The sequence below is a fragment of the Bombus vosnesenskii genome, unplaced genomic scaffold, assembly GCF_011952255.1.
Source record: "Bombus vosnesenskii isolate JDL3184/JDL3185 unplaced genomic scaffold, Bvos_JDL3184-5_v1.1 scf7180000014816, whole genome shotgun sequence".
NCBI classification, from domain to species: Eukaryota; Metazoa; Arthropoda; class Insecta; order Hymenoptera; family Apidae; genus Bombus; species Bombus vosnesenskii.
In genome coordinates this window covers 28,549-41,656 of record NW_022883662.1, presented here as the reverse complement: position 1 = coordinate 41,656, position 13,108 = coordinate 28,549, and the positions used below count along the sequence as shown (strand labels likewise).

General features: G+C 34.0%; 2 protein-coding genes across 3 annotated transcripts; both read right to left on the bottom strand.

Annotated features, from left to right (window-relative positions):
• Nucleotides 1-308: 308 nt before the first annotated feature.
• Nucleotides 309-12,815, bottom strand: LOC117240588 (ATP-binding cassette sub-family G member 4-like). Of its 2 annotated transcripts, none has more exons than XM_033506587.1 (13): nucleotides 12,310-12,815; nucleotides 9,924-10,093; nucleotides 7,993-8,216; nucleotides 7,503-7,620; nucleotides 7,221-7,410; nucleotides 6,915-7,122; nucleotides 6,635-6,811; nucleotides 6,197-6,558; nucleotides 5,951-6,119; nucleotides 5,780-5,880; nucleotides 5,537-5,692; nucleotides 788-5,451; nucleotides 309-649 (listed from the first exon to the last, which is right to left on the bottom strand). In XM_033506587.1, exons 1-12 carry the CDS (start codon nucleotides 12,310-12,312, stop codon nucleotides 5,107-5,109), a joined length of 2,223 nt encoding a protein of 740 aa, XP_033362478.1. In that variant the 5' UTR covers nucleotides 12,313-12,815; the 3' UTR covers nucleotides 309-649; nucleotides 788-5,106. The 2 variants fall into 2 exon arrangements, with proteins under 2 accessions (XP_033362478.1, XP_033362479.1); XM_033506588.1 differs by lacking the exon at nucleotides 12,310-12,815 and adding an exon at nucleotides 8,795-8,882 and having other exon boundaries at nucleotides 9,924-10,055.
• Nucleotides 799-1,114, bottom strand: LOC117240589 (40S ribosomal protein S28-like). Its single transcript, XM_033506589.1, has one exon. The coding sequence runs from the start codon at nucleotides 1,036-1,038 to the stop codon at nucleotides 841-843; it is 198 nt and encodes a 65-aa protein (XP_033362480.1). The 5' UTR covers nucleotides 1,039-1,114; the 3' UTR covers nucleotides 799-840.
• Nucleotides 12,816-13,108: the final 293 nt, after the last annotated feature.

Below are 13,108 nucleotides of genomic sequence, written 5' to 3'. Positions count from 1 at the left end.
ACCGGAAGTCGATATTACTACGTTTACTACAGATTATATGTAAAAATAACCCAGATAAGTGTTAAATAAGTACAAAATCATAAAAATAAAATGTTACAATATATTTTTATTTTATTTGTTATATGAATACGTTTATAATCTTCGCCAAAATGAAATGACGGAATAATTATTTCTACTTCTAAAGTAAAATCTTTTTTGTATTGCCTGATGGACGCGACATCTATAAATAATCTATGTGAACATCGACGAGAAAGTTCGTTGGTAGAAAAAAAGACGAAAAAAAGAATAGAAATACAAGTAGTTTCTGATTTCGTTCTTAGAAATATGTATTTACAATGTTTCCAGATATATAATGTTTCCCTTTTTTCTTACATTTTTGTTCAGGTTAAAATAAAATTACAACAGGTTGAGGATAAAAATGTAAATTACATTAGATGTTGTTTCGCAGGATATAATAATAAACGCAGTTCATTTCTTAAATTTTAATATGTTTTAATTACGCTGGAACAATGATAGTACTTACATGCTGTTTCCATCAATGGTATGCGTGAATGTAGCTTTTTCGTTAAAGATATAGGTATACATATAAGAAAATAGGAATTCGATTGTAGTTTTAAAACAAATATCAATAAGCTTCTGTTCATAATACCTAGGAAATGAGTATTCAGTTAACGATTTACTTTTGCAGTATTGACTTTAATAATTTTAAAAAAATTACTGAACGTTGCTTGAAACCCCTCTTAGATGTAAATTTGTATTAGGTAAACGAGGGGACGGATATGAATACCTGGAGAAATCCGGTATATCTTTTGTTCAGTTTTTGAGGAGAAAGTGTATACATTAACGTAGCCGTCTAGCTTCTCTTTCGGACTCTAAGAGTGTTAGAATGTCTCCTTCTCGTACAGGACCCTTCACATTTCTGATTAACTGCCGATTTTGTTCGTTCAAAAATTCAACTTTGACTTGAGTACATTGTCCTTGGGATCCAGTTCTGCCGAGGACCTTCACTACCCTTGCACGAACTATAGGTTTCTCCATGACTTTAAATTTTCAAACTTTTTGAAACTCTGATGCGTTGTTGCACAGTGAACTGTGACTTTCACAACGAATTCTATAAACTGCACTTACCAACTTAATTACACAATTTCTAATAGAATTTGAGAATATATATATTCAATAATATTCGAAATACTTATTATGTGATAAAAAACATAGAACATTTGTAGAAAAGAATTAACGTTACAATTTTGACATGCTCTAATGAAATAATTAATTTTCATATTTTACAGCATTCTAATCTTAAATTGTAACAAATGAAAAACTTAAAGACGCTTTACTTTGGCAGCATTGCTAAAAGCAAGCTTAAAATAATTCTATTCCTCCATTAGATTGGTCGCTTATGCACCACGTGCTTCTGACGAATTCTTTCGGTTACAATTTCGAATTCTATATTTCAAGCGCACTAGATAGATCCGTTATCGATATCCAGTACAATTACATTTTGAATAAAGGTAACATCGTTGTGTTTTTACACATTATACAGATGTTTTTATTCATTTGTGCTTTAGTATAAACGTGTCATTCTTTGCTCAAAACACGAAATATTATATTGGAAATTTTATTTCGCAAGGATTTGTAATATCCTCCTTCCCGCGTGTACATATCGTTTCTCTTTTTTATACACATATTTTTATTTGTTTTTGATATCGCACACACAAACGCACAGCCTTACACACGTATACTTTCTTGTTTATATAAAATTACAATACTTGAAAAAAGTGTCATGAATTGTATGCGATACATGGTCGGGCAATATACATACATTGTACATTGTACGTGTGGAATATGTGTCCTAAAAGCGAGAACGTCTTAATTAATTTTTTTATGCTGCGTATCTACATTATGTATATGCAAACGTGATATTATGCTATTAAAGTTCTTTAACAGCAGTTTGAGAGTTCTGCTCGCAAGATGGTCACGTGCAATTAAAAATTTGCTTGTTCGTTATTACAGTCTCAATTCTCGCGAGCCTTGAACACAATACGCGCGGATTCGTGTAAACCTAACATTTTGATCGTGTAAACCACTAAACCTAACATTTTACCATCTTTACATCTGTTAATAATTCATTCAATCGCGAATGCAATTACGCAGCATTATACATAGAAAAAATAATCAATAACTTGTGTCATAAGAAACAATGAACCGATAATAAGAATGAATGGTAAACGAATATGAATTTTATCCAGTTTCAATTCATCGTACCGATATTACGTATGCTTAAACCTTGGTTCTGCATAATATGTTGGTATATATTTTTATGAGCAAAACTACTAAGAATATAGAGCTGACTATAGTATGGTAGAATTAAATAGTTTATTTTGGTTTTTAAATTTACCTTTGTTATGTTATAAATGCGAACCAAGGTCTAAACAGATATTCCACTCTTTATTTTCAAAACGTGATAACAGTATACATGGAAACATAACTGTTATCTTATTGTATCTATTCAATTTCGATGTCCTATTACTTCATGTTTATTAATCCTTACATTTATACCATTTTATATGTACATCTCATAGAGCTTGTCTTTAAACACCAAACAATGTTTGTCGATACTGAATCACAGACATTCCATATTATTATTACTAGAATGCATTTGGAATGAAATATAAATGATCATATGATATCCAAATTTATGGTAATGTCGATTTTAAACCTTGACAATTTGATTATGGTATAATGTTTATTATTAATTGTTTTACCATGGTAAAATTGAAATAATAACAAAATATTCGCACATAGATACATACTATGTATACTGCAGTGCGTCGTTGTCTCTTGATTATATGTTTGGTTAATTTGCTTATTTACATATAACAATAAGTAGAAATATAAATGATAATTATACAGCAAATCTAAGAATAAGAAAATTTTTGGCCTACTCCTGTCTCTATCCTTACTTCATGATTCACAAATTGTTTCTTTGCATACTGTATTAGCTATATGCAAAGTCACCAGTTTAATACCGGTTTATCGTTCAATAAACAGTCTGATAATTTATGATCGAATTAATTCTTAAATTCCAATAAAGAGAAATAGATTGATATCTTGAATGATATGGAAAACAACTTGTCTAAGAGTAAAGAACAACTTCCTGGAAAGATTTTAAACATATAGAATGCCTGTAATAAGTACTGTCATAATTATGTTGCAATTACATTAAAGGTAATAAATATACATTGGAATACAATTAATATAATTCACCTCTACCATAAAGATAAACTACGATAATAAGTTTGCTTTAAACCAAAAGTACTAACAGTATGTCAGATTTATATTTGATATTGAAATATAAAAATATTTATATGATAATACTTTAATCTACATATATTATTTCTTCCCAGAATTGAGAAACTCATCAAATTTCTATAGGAGAGTAAGATTATTCTGACCCCAACCGTGTGATTATATATTATGATTATGACATAACTACATACATATTACGAAACGCCATGAAATGAGATCTAATTTAAGTAAGTCAAAAAAAGTCTATAAATTTTTTGTTTTGTCCTTCCGTTTTTTCTTTTTCAGTCCTTGAGTAAATGAACCCGTAACGATAAGAACAATGCATAGGCCGTGAACAAAATTCTTGTAAAAGTTCCAAAAACCGAAATAATCCTGTTGAAGTCATACTCACATGCCTAATTTGTTTTTTTTTTCATTTTTAATTCTAATTTTTTCTTTTCTTTCTTCTTTTTTTTAATAATATACTCCCTTCACCTCGTTAATTAAACGACTATATCGTAATAAATATAACAATGTTCAGCATTCCAGACTTAGAAGCAAACGCACAGGCAGCTAGTGATTGGTCAGGTGTGAGCTTTTTACAGTATATGTTTTATCATTTTTTCTTTATCGCTTAAACGTTATAATTATTGAATTATTTATAAATGGAATGACAATATGGATAAGGATTGCTCGCGATCTCGTAAGAAATCATTTAGTACAAATATGTGTTTATAGGTATCTCGCCGATATACCCGAGTATTTGACATACATATGTAAACTAATTTTTGGTACTTCAATGTTTTCGGCTAAAACTTCTTTTTGTCCATTAGGTTTAAACGATTAGTGGTCGTTTATCATCAATGGTATATCTTCGAGGTACCTCCCGCATAGACTAATCGTAAGTGAATGTAGTGACGTAAATATCTATAAGAACAATAAAGAATCCGTTCTAATTTTCGCGATTTGTAAATTCTATTGCTTATCTATCAAAAAAAGTCTATGCTGTCGCGTGGTGCACACGCGCTCGTTGGAGGGACCATGAGTCTTGAATGGGCCTAAGGCTCCTGGCGAGTTTGTAATAATTGGCTATAAATGTTTGCACTTCGATTGAGAATGTATAGTACCAACAGTGATCTCTTTTCGGTCTATTATCGATGATTTACAATTTCAATGTAATTCTGGCGCACTCTATTGTGTCAAAAATGCCTAAACTGTGTTCTTTTATGCGTACCATTCGTTTGTGTCTACTATTGTTAGTCATCTCACTTGATCGTATGAAACAACATACGTATCTCTTTGAGTTTGCATGAAATATGAATGTTTTCTTCAACATTTACAATTTGTATTTACATGGCAGAAATTACATTAATTGCAATTGATATTGGAAATGCGTTATTGAGAATGAAGACTTCCTTTTAAACTTCGGTTCTTTCAAAAAAACTCGAGGTAATGAAGCACTGTACGCCCTTCATAATAGAACGTTTTAAGGCGATTTTCTCATTTGCAACATGAGCGTGTAAATGAGATGATGAATTCCAGTAAGTAGAAAGTAGAAAATCTTAATAGTTGACGACAAATGAAAAAGAAAATATTTCATCGCGCTTTTTTCAGGCATGTACCTATGTTATGTTATTTTGATACATAAATGTCCGGGTATTTCTATTTTCAGAAAAAGAATCGAAATTTAGAATCGTAACCGCGAATTTCCGAAGAAGACTTGTCAGCTCTCACGTTCGGGCTAGATTGAGGTAAAATGAATATTCCTAACATGATGACGACCAAGTGATCATCGATTATATTCGGCCACTGTGTGTTTTAACGAAGAGATCGTAACTTCAGTCTCAATACAAAGTAGGCGATCACTCTCAAGGTAAGCAAAAAACCTGCCAACGCAACGGCGTCTAGCCAGAAGACAGCATTTTGCATCGACATTTCTTCCAGGAACTTCGTCGGGCTCTTGAAGTGGCAGTAAGCATCAGAACACTTGAGCTTAGCACGATTATAACCATATACAGAAATCATGGCACCTTCAAAGCTGTACCTGACATAACTCACGTATGAAAGAAACTTGAGATATTTTGGAATGGCATCAAAATTGACGAAGAAACCGGAGAACAGAATGATGGGCACTGACGATACAGGGCCAATAAATACTCCGCTCTGCAAGAAGGACAAAATTTGTCGTTTCATTAAGGCCCTAAATAACACAAAAACAAATTTTATAGATTAGAATATAAAACAGTACCTCTACACTCATCGCTGCACCTATTACTAAACCGATGGATTGCGAAACTAACGCTGTTAATATACATATAGTTAAATACATCATGAATCTATTTGTTTCCAATGGTTGCGACGTCATGAAGTATACGATAATGACGTATGCTATAGAATACACTATCTACAATAAAAATAACAAACACATTAATTGAAATGAGTGTTCATTGAAAACATAGGCGTTGAAATAAAAAGTCTTATATGTACTTACTTGAAAGGGTACATCGGCTAAAGTTCTCGCAAGATAATAAGCTTTCACAGAATACCAGTAATTTAAATGTTCTCTCACGAATACAGCCATTTCTGTCGGAACTATATCAAAAAACGTTGTTAATACGTATAGAAAGAGAAGGCTTAAGTATTTATCGTGTAGTTCACTTACACGTAAGAATCGTAGGCATCATAGCAGTGAACATGAGAAACATCACCGTAAAGAAGACGCAACCGGCATTGCTCATTACCTTTGAGGCCTCATTGCCGATATCATAATAAATTGCACCAATGAGGAATCCAACGATTATATGGGAAATCAGCCTTACTCTCGTTAATGTCTATGATAAAAATGATAAAATATCGTTAAGCAAGCGAAATATTACTATTGAGCAAGGTTGTGTGCAAGTATACTAACCATGTCTCTTATTTGCGACAAGAATATTCTTTTAAGAAGGATCCAAAATTGGGTACAACTATTCGTTGGAAAGCCAACTTTTTGTTCTATACTCTCCGCACTGTCCAACAAAGAAGTCGTACAAGAAATTGGTATGTTGATTACTGTCCCGCCATTCGGTTGCTTTGTCACACCGTTTGGTATTAAAGCAGATTCAGATTTTGTTTCTTGTTGCGGCGATTCTTTTGCGATATCATTCGATACAGTTTGCACTGCATTTATCGTAGCTTGATGTTGCTGATAATTAGCACATCTACCGTTATTTACTGCCATGACTAATTTGTGCACGCATTCTCCGTGTTCTCCACATGCCACTTCCATAACTAAACGAAATTGTTTTTCCTTTTTTTAATGAAATTTGAATGTTATTCAAGTCTTTAACTAAATAATTGCACCTACCGTAATCCGCTGGATTATGATAACTAGGACATTCCAAGCCCATTGACGATAAAAAAGGTACCAGGCCACCAACGTTTCCTTGATATATACACTGGCCCTCGGCCAAAAGGTACAAATGATCGAACATTTCAAATAATCGAGCACTTGGTTGATGTATCGTACATATAATAGTCCTTCCTAAGATATCGCAGAAATAAAAACATTTATCAAACAGTAGACAGCATTACTAACTATGAGATAGTGATGATTTCATATTTAAGAAATTCGTTGCCACAATTACCTCCTCTGCTTAACGATTTGAGCAAACTTAAACATTGATAACAAGTCGAACTGTCCAAGCCTGAAGTTGGTTCATCAAAAAACATCACCGGAGGGTTGTTAACAAGTTCCAATGCGATCGATAGCCTTTTTCTCTGCCCTCCACTAAGACAGTGGGTTTGTGTATTGCTCGCGTCGCTTAGGCCGAGCGTTTCGATGATTTCTTCGATCTGCGTTAAACATTATTTCGTTCAAATTATTATTTTAAGTGATTCGGCTACTGTTTCTGCGTTTCATTTGTTTCCAGAGTTTCGTTTTATTAACGTACCACCACTCTCTTTTCCCTCGCGCTGATGTCTTTTCCTAATTTTAAATTAGCCGAAACAGTCATTGTCTCATAGACCGTTAAATGAGGTAAAAGACGATCGTCTTGCATTATGTAACAGGACATCTTTCGAAATCTCCTCAGATTCCTGTCCTTTCCGTTTATCAAAACAGAACCACTCAAGTGAGATGTTCTGAAAATATAGAATACCGTGATGTTTTTTTTATTCAACTTGTATTTTTTTGTCTCTTAACATCATATAAATTGTTTGGAAACGTAACTCACTTGTAACCTGCCAGAACATTCATCAGTGTACTTTTTCCAGCACCTGAAGGACCCATGATAGCGGTCAGTTCTCCCGATTGGAATTTACCGTTTACGCATTTTAAAATTGTTTTGTATCCTGTAACGTAAAACACCACAAGATTTATCATCTTTTCTTGTTTCTTTATTTTTTCGTATTTTCCTATCTCTCCTTTTTTGTACAATATTTTGACGATTTATTTCATATTTTGCATTGACAAAATGGAGTTAAAATCTTGTAAAATTTACTTGTTCGTGAAGGTAATATATAGAAATTTCATTAAAGCGCAGATTTCGCGAGTGCCTAGATTCTCTAGCTGTGGCCTCTTCACAACCTAGTCCAACTGTACCTCTAAGGTACATATTTTTGAACAAAGTGTCTACCGAATGTGCTTCTATGCACAAATATTTATACATATCGTTCTCGTTCGTTATGTTTTTTACGTAATGTATCGTTCTTTCGAAGACCAACCTCTCTTTCTGCCTTCGGATACGCTGTACGCTAGATTCTTGAACTCAACGTCAACCGGTGGTCTCTTCGGTAAATGCGTTAATGTTACTGCCGGCCTTTTGCCATCTTGTCCTGGACTATGGTTTGGTACTTTTCTCGCGAACATACTACTGCTACACATTGCAACTGCGGTACCATTAGACGCACTACCATTGCAATTGCAATGGAGATTATTTTGCGAGCCACTGGAATACAAAGAAGAAAATATTGCAGCAACCAGAAAGGACTCTTTTACCCGTATTTCAAACATTTCGAGCATTTCGGGTACCTCAGATAATTCAGCTCAATTGAAATAGCTTGAGAAATAGATATTTTAATTCAACAAATTACATAACTGTTGGTTTTCGTTTTCACGAAAGCGATATTTAAGTCAAACTACCACAAGGAACAGTTCACTCTAGTCCTACTTTAATAATTGTTAGATTTTTAGTTTTCTTCTTTTTTTACATATTTTGTCTCGCTTTAAATATTTGCCCGGTTACGGTAAAGTTAGAACATGGCTAAGTCTTTTATCCTATGCCTGCGAGCGTGGCTTGCATTGGTGTAAAATGAATTTTAGAAGCTACGCGATGTTAAGCATACGATGTTCATCGCATCTGTAATTTAATCGCTCATTTCATTCTAGTTTTAAGGTTTCAATGAAAATAAGGATTAATCGGTATCGCGATCGTATGTACTGTTACCAAAGGGATAATCAGTTAAATTTTCGTAAACAAATTCGAACGATTTTGTGTACTTATGAATATACATTAAATATAATTACCAAAAATCTGACTTCGTTGATTTTTGCTTATATTTTTATTTTCGCATCATTTAATTCGAATGCAATGTGTATTTTTGCGAAGGACCACCTGAAAAAGTCAAACGTACCAATACTTTTCCCATATAATTTAACAATAAGTATCTAACCTTAGTTTAAAAACTTTGCGCAGTTTTACTTTGTGAACGACAAATTATATTGATGCTTTGTGAAAGCCTTAAAGCGATCAATGGGAAGACCTTGAGATCCGTTTTAGTCGTATTTGGGATATATTAGTTCGCGTGTTCGATGTTCACTCCATGACCGCGATGGTCTTTGTTATACATTCTCAATCTAATATATCCAATAAAATTCTGTTTGGTGTATATGAATAGAAAAGAAACAGATAAACTCAAACTAAACTAAAATCTACGATTATCCTTCCCTATTATTAAGTACCTATTTAAAAATGGTTCAAGCACGCAATTAATCACCAAAGTTGGATCTAAGAATATCTCGATCTAAAAATGAACAAAAGTTGATTGTACTACACATGTATGTAAAACTTCAACATCAATTTGTAGCATTAAATCCTTAATGAAAGTGCAGACGATTATCCGTATACATTATACATTGATCTTCTGCTAAGGTTCAGTACAATAAATAATTTTTGAGCAGAGAAAATGTCAAATGAGAAGCAGTATTACAATATAAACTGCTTAAAAAGATACCTTTGAAACGTGATATTAAAAAGACGTTCATCGAGAAGAGAGTAACCTTTGCAATCATGCTATCCGATCATTTTTGTACAAAGATTTGCACACGATGTAGTTTATTACGTAACTATCAGTATCGACTACATTATCTCTTATTTACATTAGTTATAAAGAATGTGTCGATGCGAGACTATGAGAAAGCTTAATCGCCAAAAGACATACTCGTTCTTATATTTTCGTTTTTTAAGGGAAGCCCGTACGAACGATTGACAGAATTTAAAGTAGACTTGCCTTTTCACCTCCTACGTATAAACTTTTTGTTAGATACATCGAAGTCGAAGTCATTTGAAATCCAAATGAAACTTTCTAAGAATTTATGTTTAAAAAATTGTTCGAGTTCTATCTTTTGCGTAATGATTAGCGATTATGTAGCATACCTAAGAACAGCATTGTTCAGACTTTCCAAATGCAGTGAAGGTGGAGGCGATTTAATGGTCACCTGATGACTTCCACCTGGAATGAACTGTACCTGTTCATCCCCACTGTATCTAGATCCTCCTCCACCAGCCAGAGCGAGATTCTTTAAATCTGCCATCATCTGTTGATGCTAGAACCATAAATTTGCCAATTACATCTCATCCCGTTGTTAAAGTTACAGTGATTATAATTTGTTTAAAAATTGTTTCTAGCGTCGATCTACTGGTGGATATTGATTGAATTGCTAAATAAAAGAATGAATATTTTTAAATAATCTGGCAGCAGTTCCTTTTATGTAAAATATCTTGTATTATTTAACATTATTTTATAATAAATAATGAATAAATTATAAATAAATGATACTTATTATCAAACGAACGTAAAAGGATATGGCAAGAATTTCTGTGCAACGCTTTAAAACTATTCTCAGGATAACATCCATGAATCACGCGCATTTGAAGCAAGAACTTTGGAATGGTCGAAACGAGTTTGAGAACAAAGAACTTTTCCCTTCTTGCCTGTAGAGCAACATTTTTTTCCTTTTTAGGACTTATTGTTACATTACTAGACGATAAATCCTAACATTATCTGTCGCATGGACAGAAATGAATAAATCTTATTCTAATCGATGAACAAGAGAAGAGATATTAAATTCAGACAAAGAAATATTAAATTCTCTCTTTCAAGTTCATTTTAACTGTAATTTCTTGCCTTCTAAAGGAGAGAACATTCGTTCTTCTCTTACGCCCGATAATGACAGAAAGAATGAAATTCGAACGCACGTGTTATTTTCGAAAGATATGATAACGCACCTATAATTATCGGACAATATTACAACTGAATTGAATTTTATTGATTAGCGATGCGATAATCGAGTACTTTCTTGTCATCTAGATCGATAGAATGAATTTACAATTAGATATGTATTAGATGCGATAAATGAAATAACTTGAAATGAAATAACACATGCTAAATATTCCGATAGATTTGAAAATATGTTGTTCAGAACATACAAATATATGTTTCGATGAATTCAATTTCGATGAGAATGAACGCTTGTTGCTACAGGTGGTCAAATCTTAATCGCTAATCGATCGATCGATCGACATGATCCGTAAATCGATAAATTTTTAATTGAACGCCGCTTACAATTGTTTTTACAAGATACCTACTTACGTATCTATAGATTTAACAAGTAAATGAATAGCCTTCGAATTAGAACAAGTTATCGTTGGTAACGATCGATCGAGCCATGATCGTTACAAATACTCGTTTAGATGGTTAAGAATCATATTTTTGTCATTCGGCCAACAAACTCGTAGACGGATTACGACACTAAACTTTTCTGCATAAATCGGTCGCGATCGTACAGGGTCAATGCCCATTGCATCTCTCGAGCATCGCGTTACTCTCGACAGATCTTTAAACGAACCTGATAGAAGGGCGGCTATACTTCAATTCCAGCAAATGTCTTGATGAACAGATGTGATGCGTAGAGTCATTGCGATGAAGCATGCTTGTTACAACATTGATTCAACGCATACAACTATCTTTTTATCACGTACATATTATCAACATACGTTTTACATCAAATTTATTTTGTTGAAACTTCGTGAACAATTTTAACTCCACGTGGCCCAACGAATCTACCTACATAGTTGCTTTTAAGAGGAATAAAATTGAGACGAACAACATCAAGAATTTAACCTTCTACATCGAAAACAGGCCGTGTAGTCTGCCAAGATCGAAACGAATGTCATCATTATCTTTCTTTGTTAACTCGTCTTTGTTCTATGATGCGACAACCGATTTACACGCAAGTGTGTGTAAAAACAGTGAACTTCCTTTTTTTAATCTTTCTAACAATATGTATAATCCCATTCTATCACTGACATATATTAACTATACGATTATAAACATTGCAAGTGTTGCACTAAACATATCGAACGTGTGTTTTAATGGCAGTCGCAAATGGGAGAAATATTAAAAAAGGCTGCGAAATTAAATGGGTCATCAGAGGTAATATGTAAAGAAAATAATCCGAAACCACACAAGCTTTGTGTCGTACTTGTAAAGTTATGAATTTTTTAGCACTGGAACTGGCCTTCATTTTATTTTGCTGCCTTTCATAACTCTGCACTTTCAATTTCGATAAAATAGAGAATGAATAATAAGAAAAAGAAAAAAGAAGGAAATGAGGATTTACGAGTCGTGAGACAGGTAGACAAAAGGGGATGGGTTAAACCTTCAAGTAGGATAAGAGGGCTGCGCGTACAGTGTACGAGTTAAAAATTTACGAAAGTGTCTGAACAAGTGTTATGATCATTATAAATAGAGTGAACTCACCATCGGTCGAATATAAATTTAGGTATCCTAACAGCGTCCGAAATCATACCCCGATGATGACGCTGTGCATTCTTTGCTTCTCCGCCCTTTCTTTGATCTCTACACTATACACAACGGTCGTGTTTCACAAGAAAATAGTGATCACACGGCAATCACAGTAGAACATGGAGCAGCCCGATATGTACATAGGCTAGCTAGGCCGTAGTGAATCGCTACGATGCGTCTTTGAGCCTTGTCTTGGCTTTTCCAATGATCGATGAGAAGATTTTCAAATTGCAAGGCCGCATTCGTTTTCGAGGAAAGAGTAGTATTCGGTAGGATCGCAATTGTCTCCGTTGTGCATACACGCATACGCGAAAATCGAATCGCGAAACAACTAAACGATCCGCAGTACTGTATCCACTGACAGCAGAGAGAAATGATCGCAACACTGTCCAGAATCAGCTGTCGCACTATGCACCACCGTTCGCCTCTACCAACCAAATGAACTGAGCTGTCCGACTCGAAACCAGGGACGACTACCGTCGTTGGAGCCCTCTCCCACTTGCATGTTTCTCTTCCGTCTCTCGATTTCGAGGTCTTGCGAGGTTCTAACCACGCGATCAGATTTGTAAGCGTTCTGCGCTTTACGTTATCCTGTCATTACCAATGACTCAGGATATTTTCTTCTATTCGCAATTACCTCCGACAACAGTAAGATGCCATATGGAAGCACATTCATTTCCCTCCAGCTTATTTCCACTATTTTCTCTGATAGCTACAATTCTTCGATCTATCGCAATTTCGTACGAAAACCGAA

Bases quoted from the DNA above. Each gene is read 5' to 3' on its own strand.
- LOC117240589 (XM_033506589.1), bottom strand. From the start codon at position 1,038: ATGGAGAAACCTATAGTTCGTGCAAGGGTAGTGAAGGTCCTCGGCAGA.
- LOC117240588 (XM_033506587.1), bottom strand. The intron at 6,812-6,914 runs GTAATTGTGGCA...GCGATATCTTAG, and splicing joins CAAATCGTTAAGCAGAGGAG to GAAGGACTATTATATGTACG. The intron at 5,693-5,779 runs GTAAGTACATAT...TTTTTATTGTAG, and splicing joins TAGCCGATGTACCCTTTCAA to ATAGTGTATTCTATAGCATA.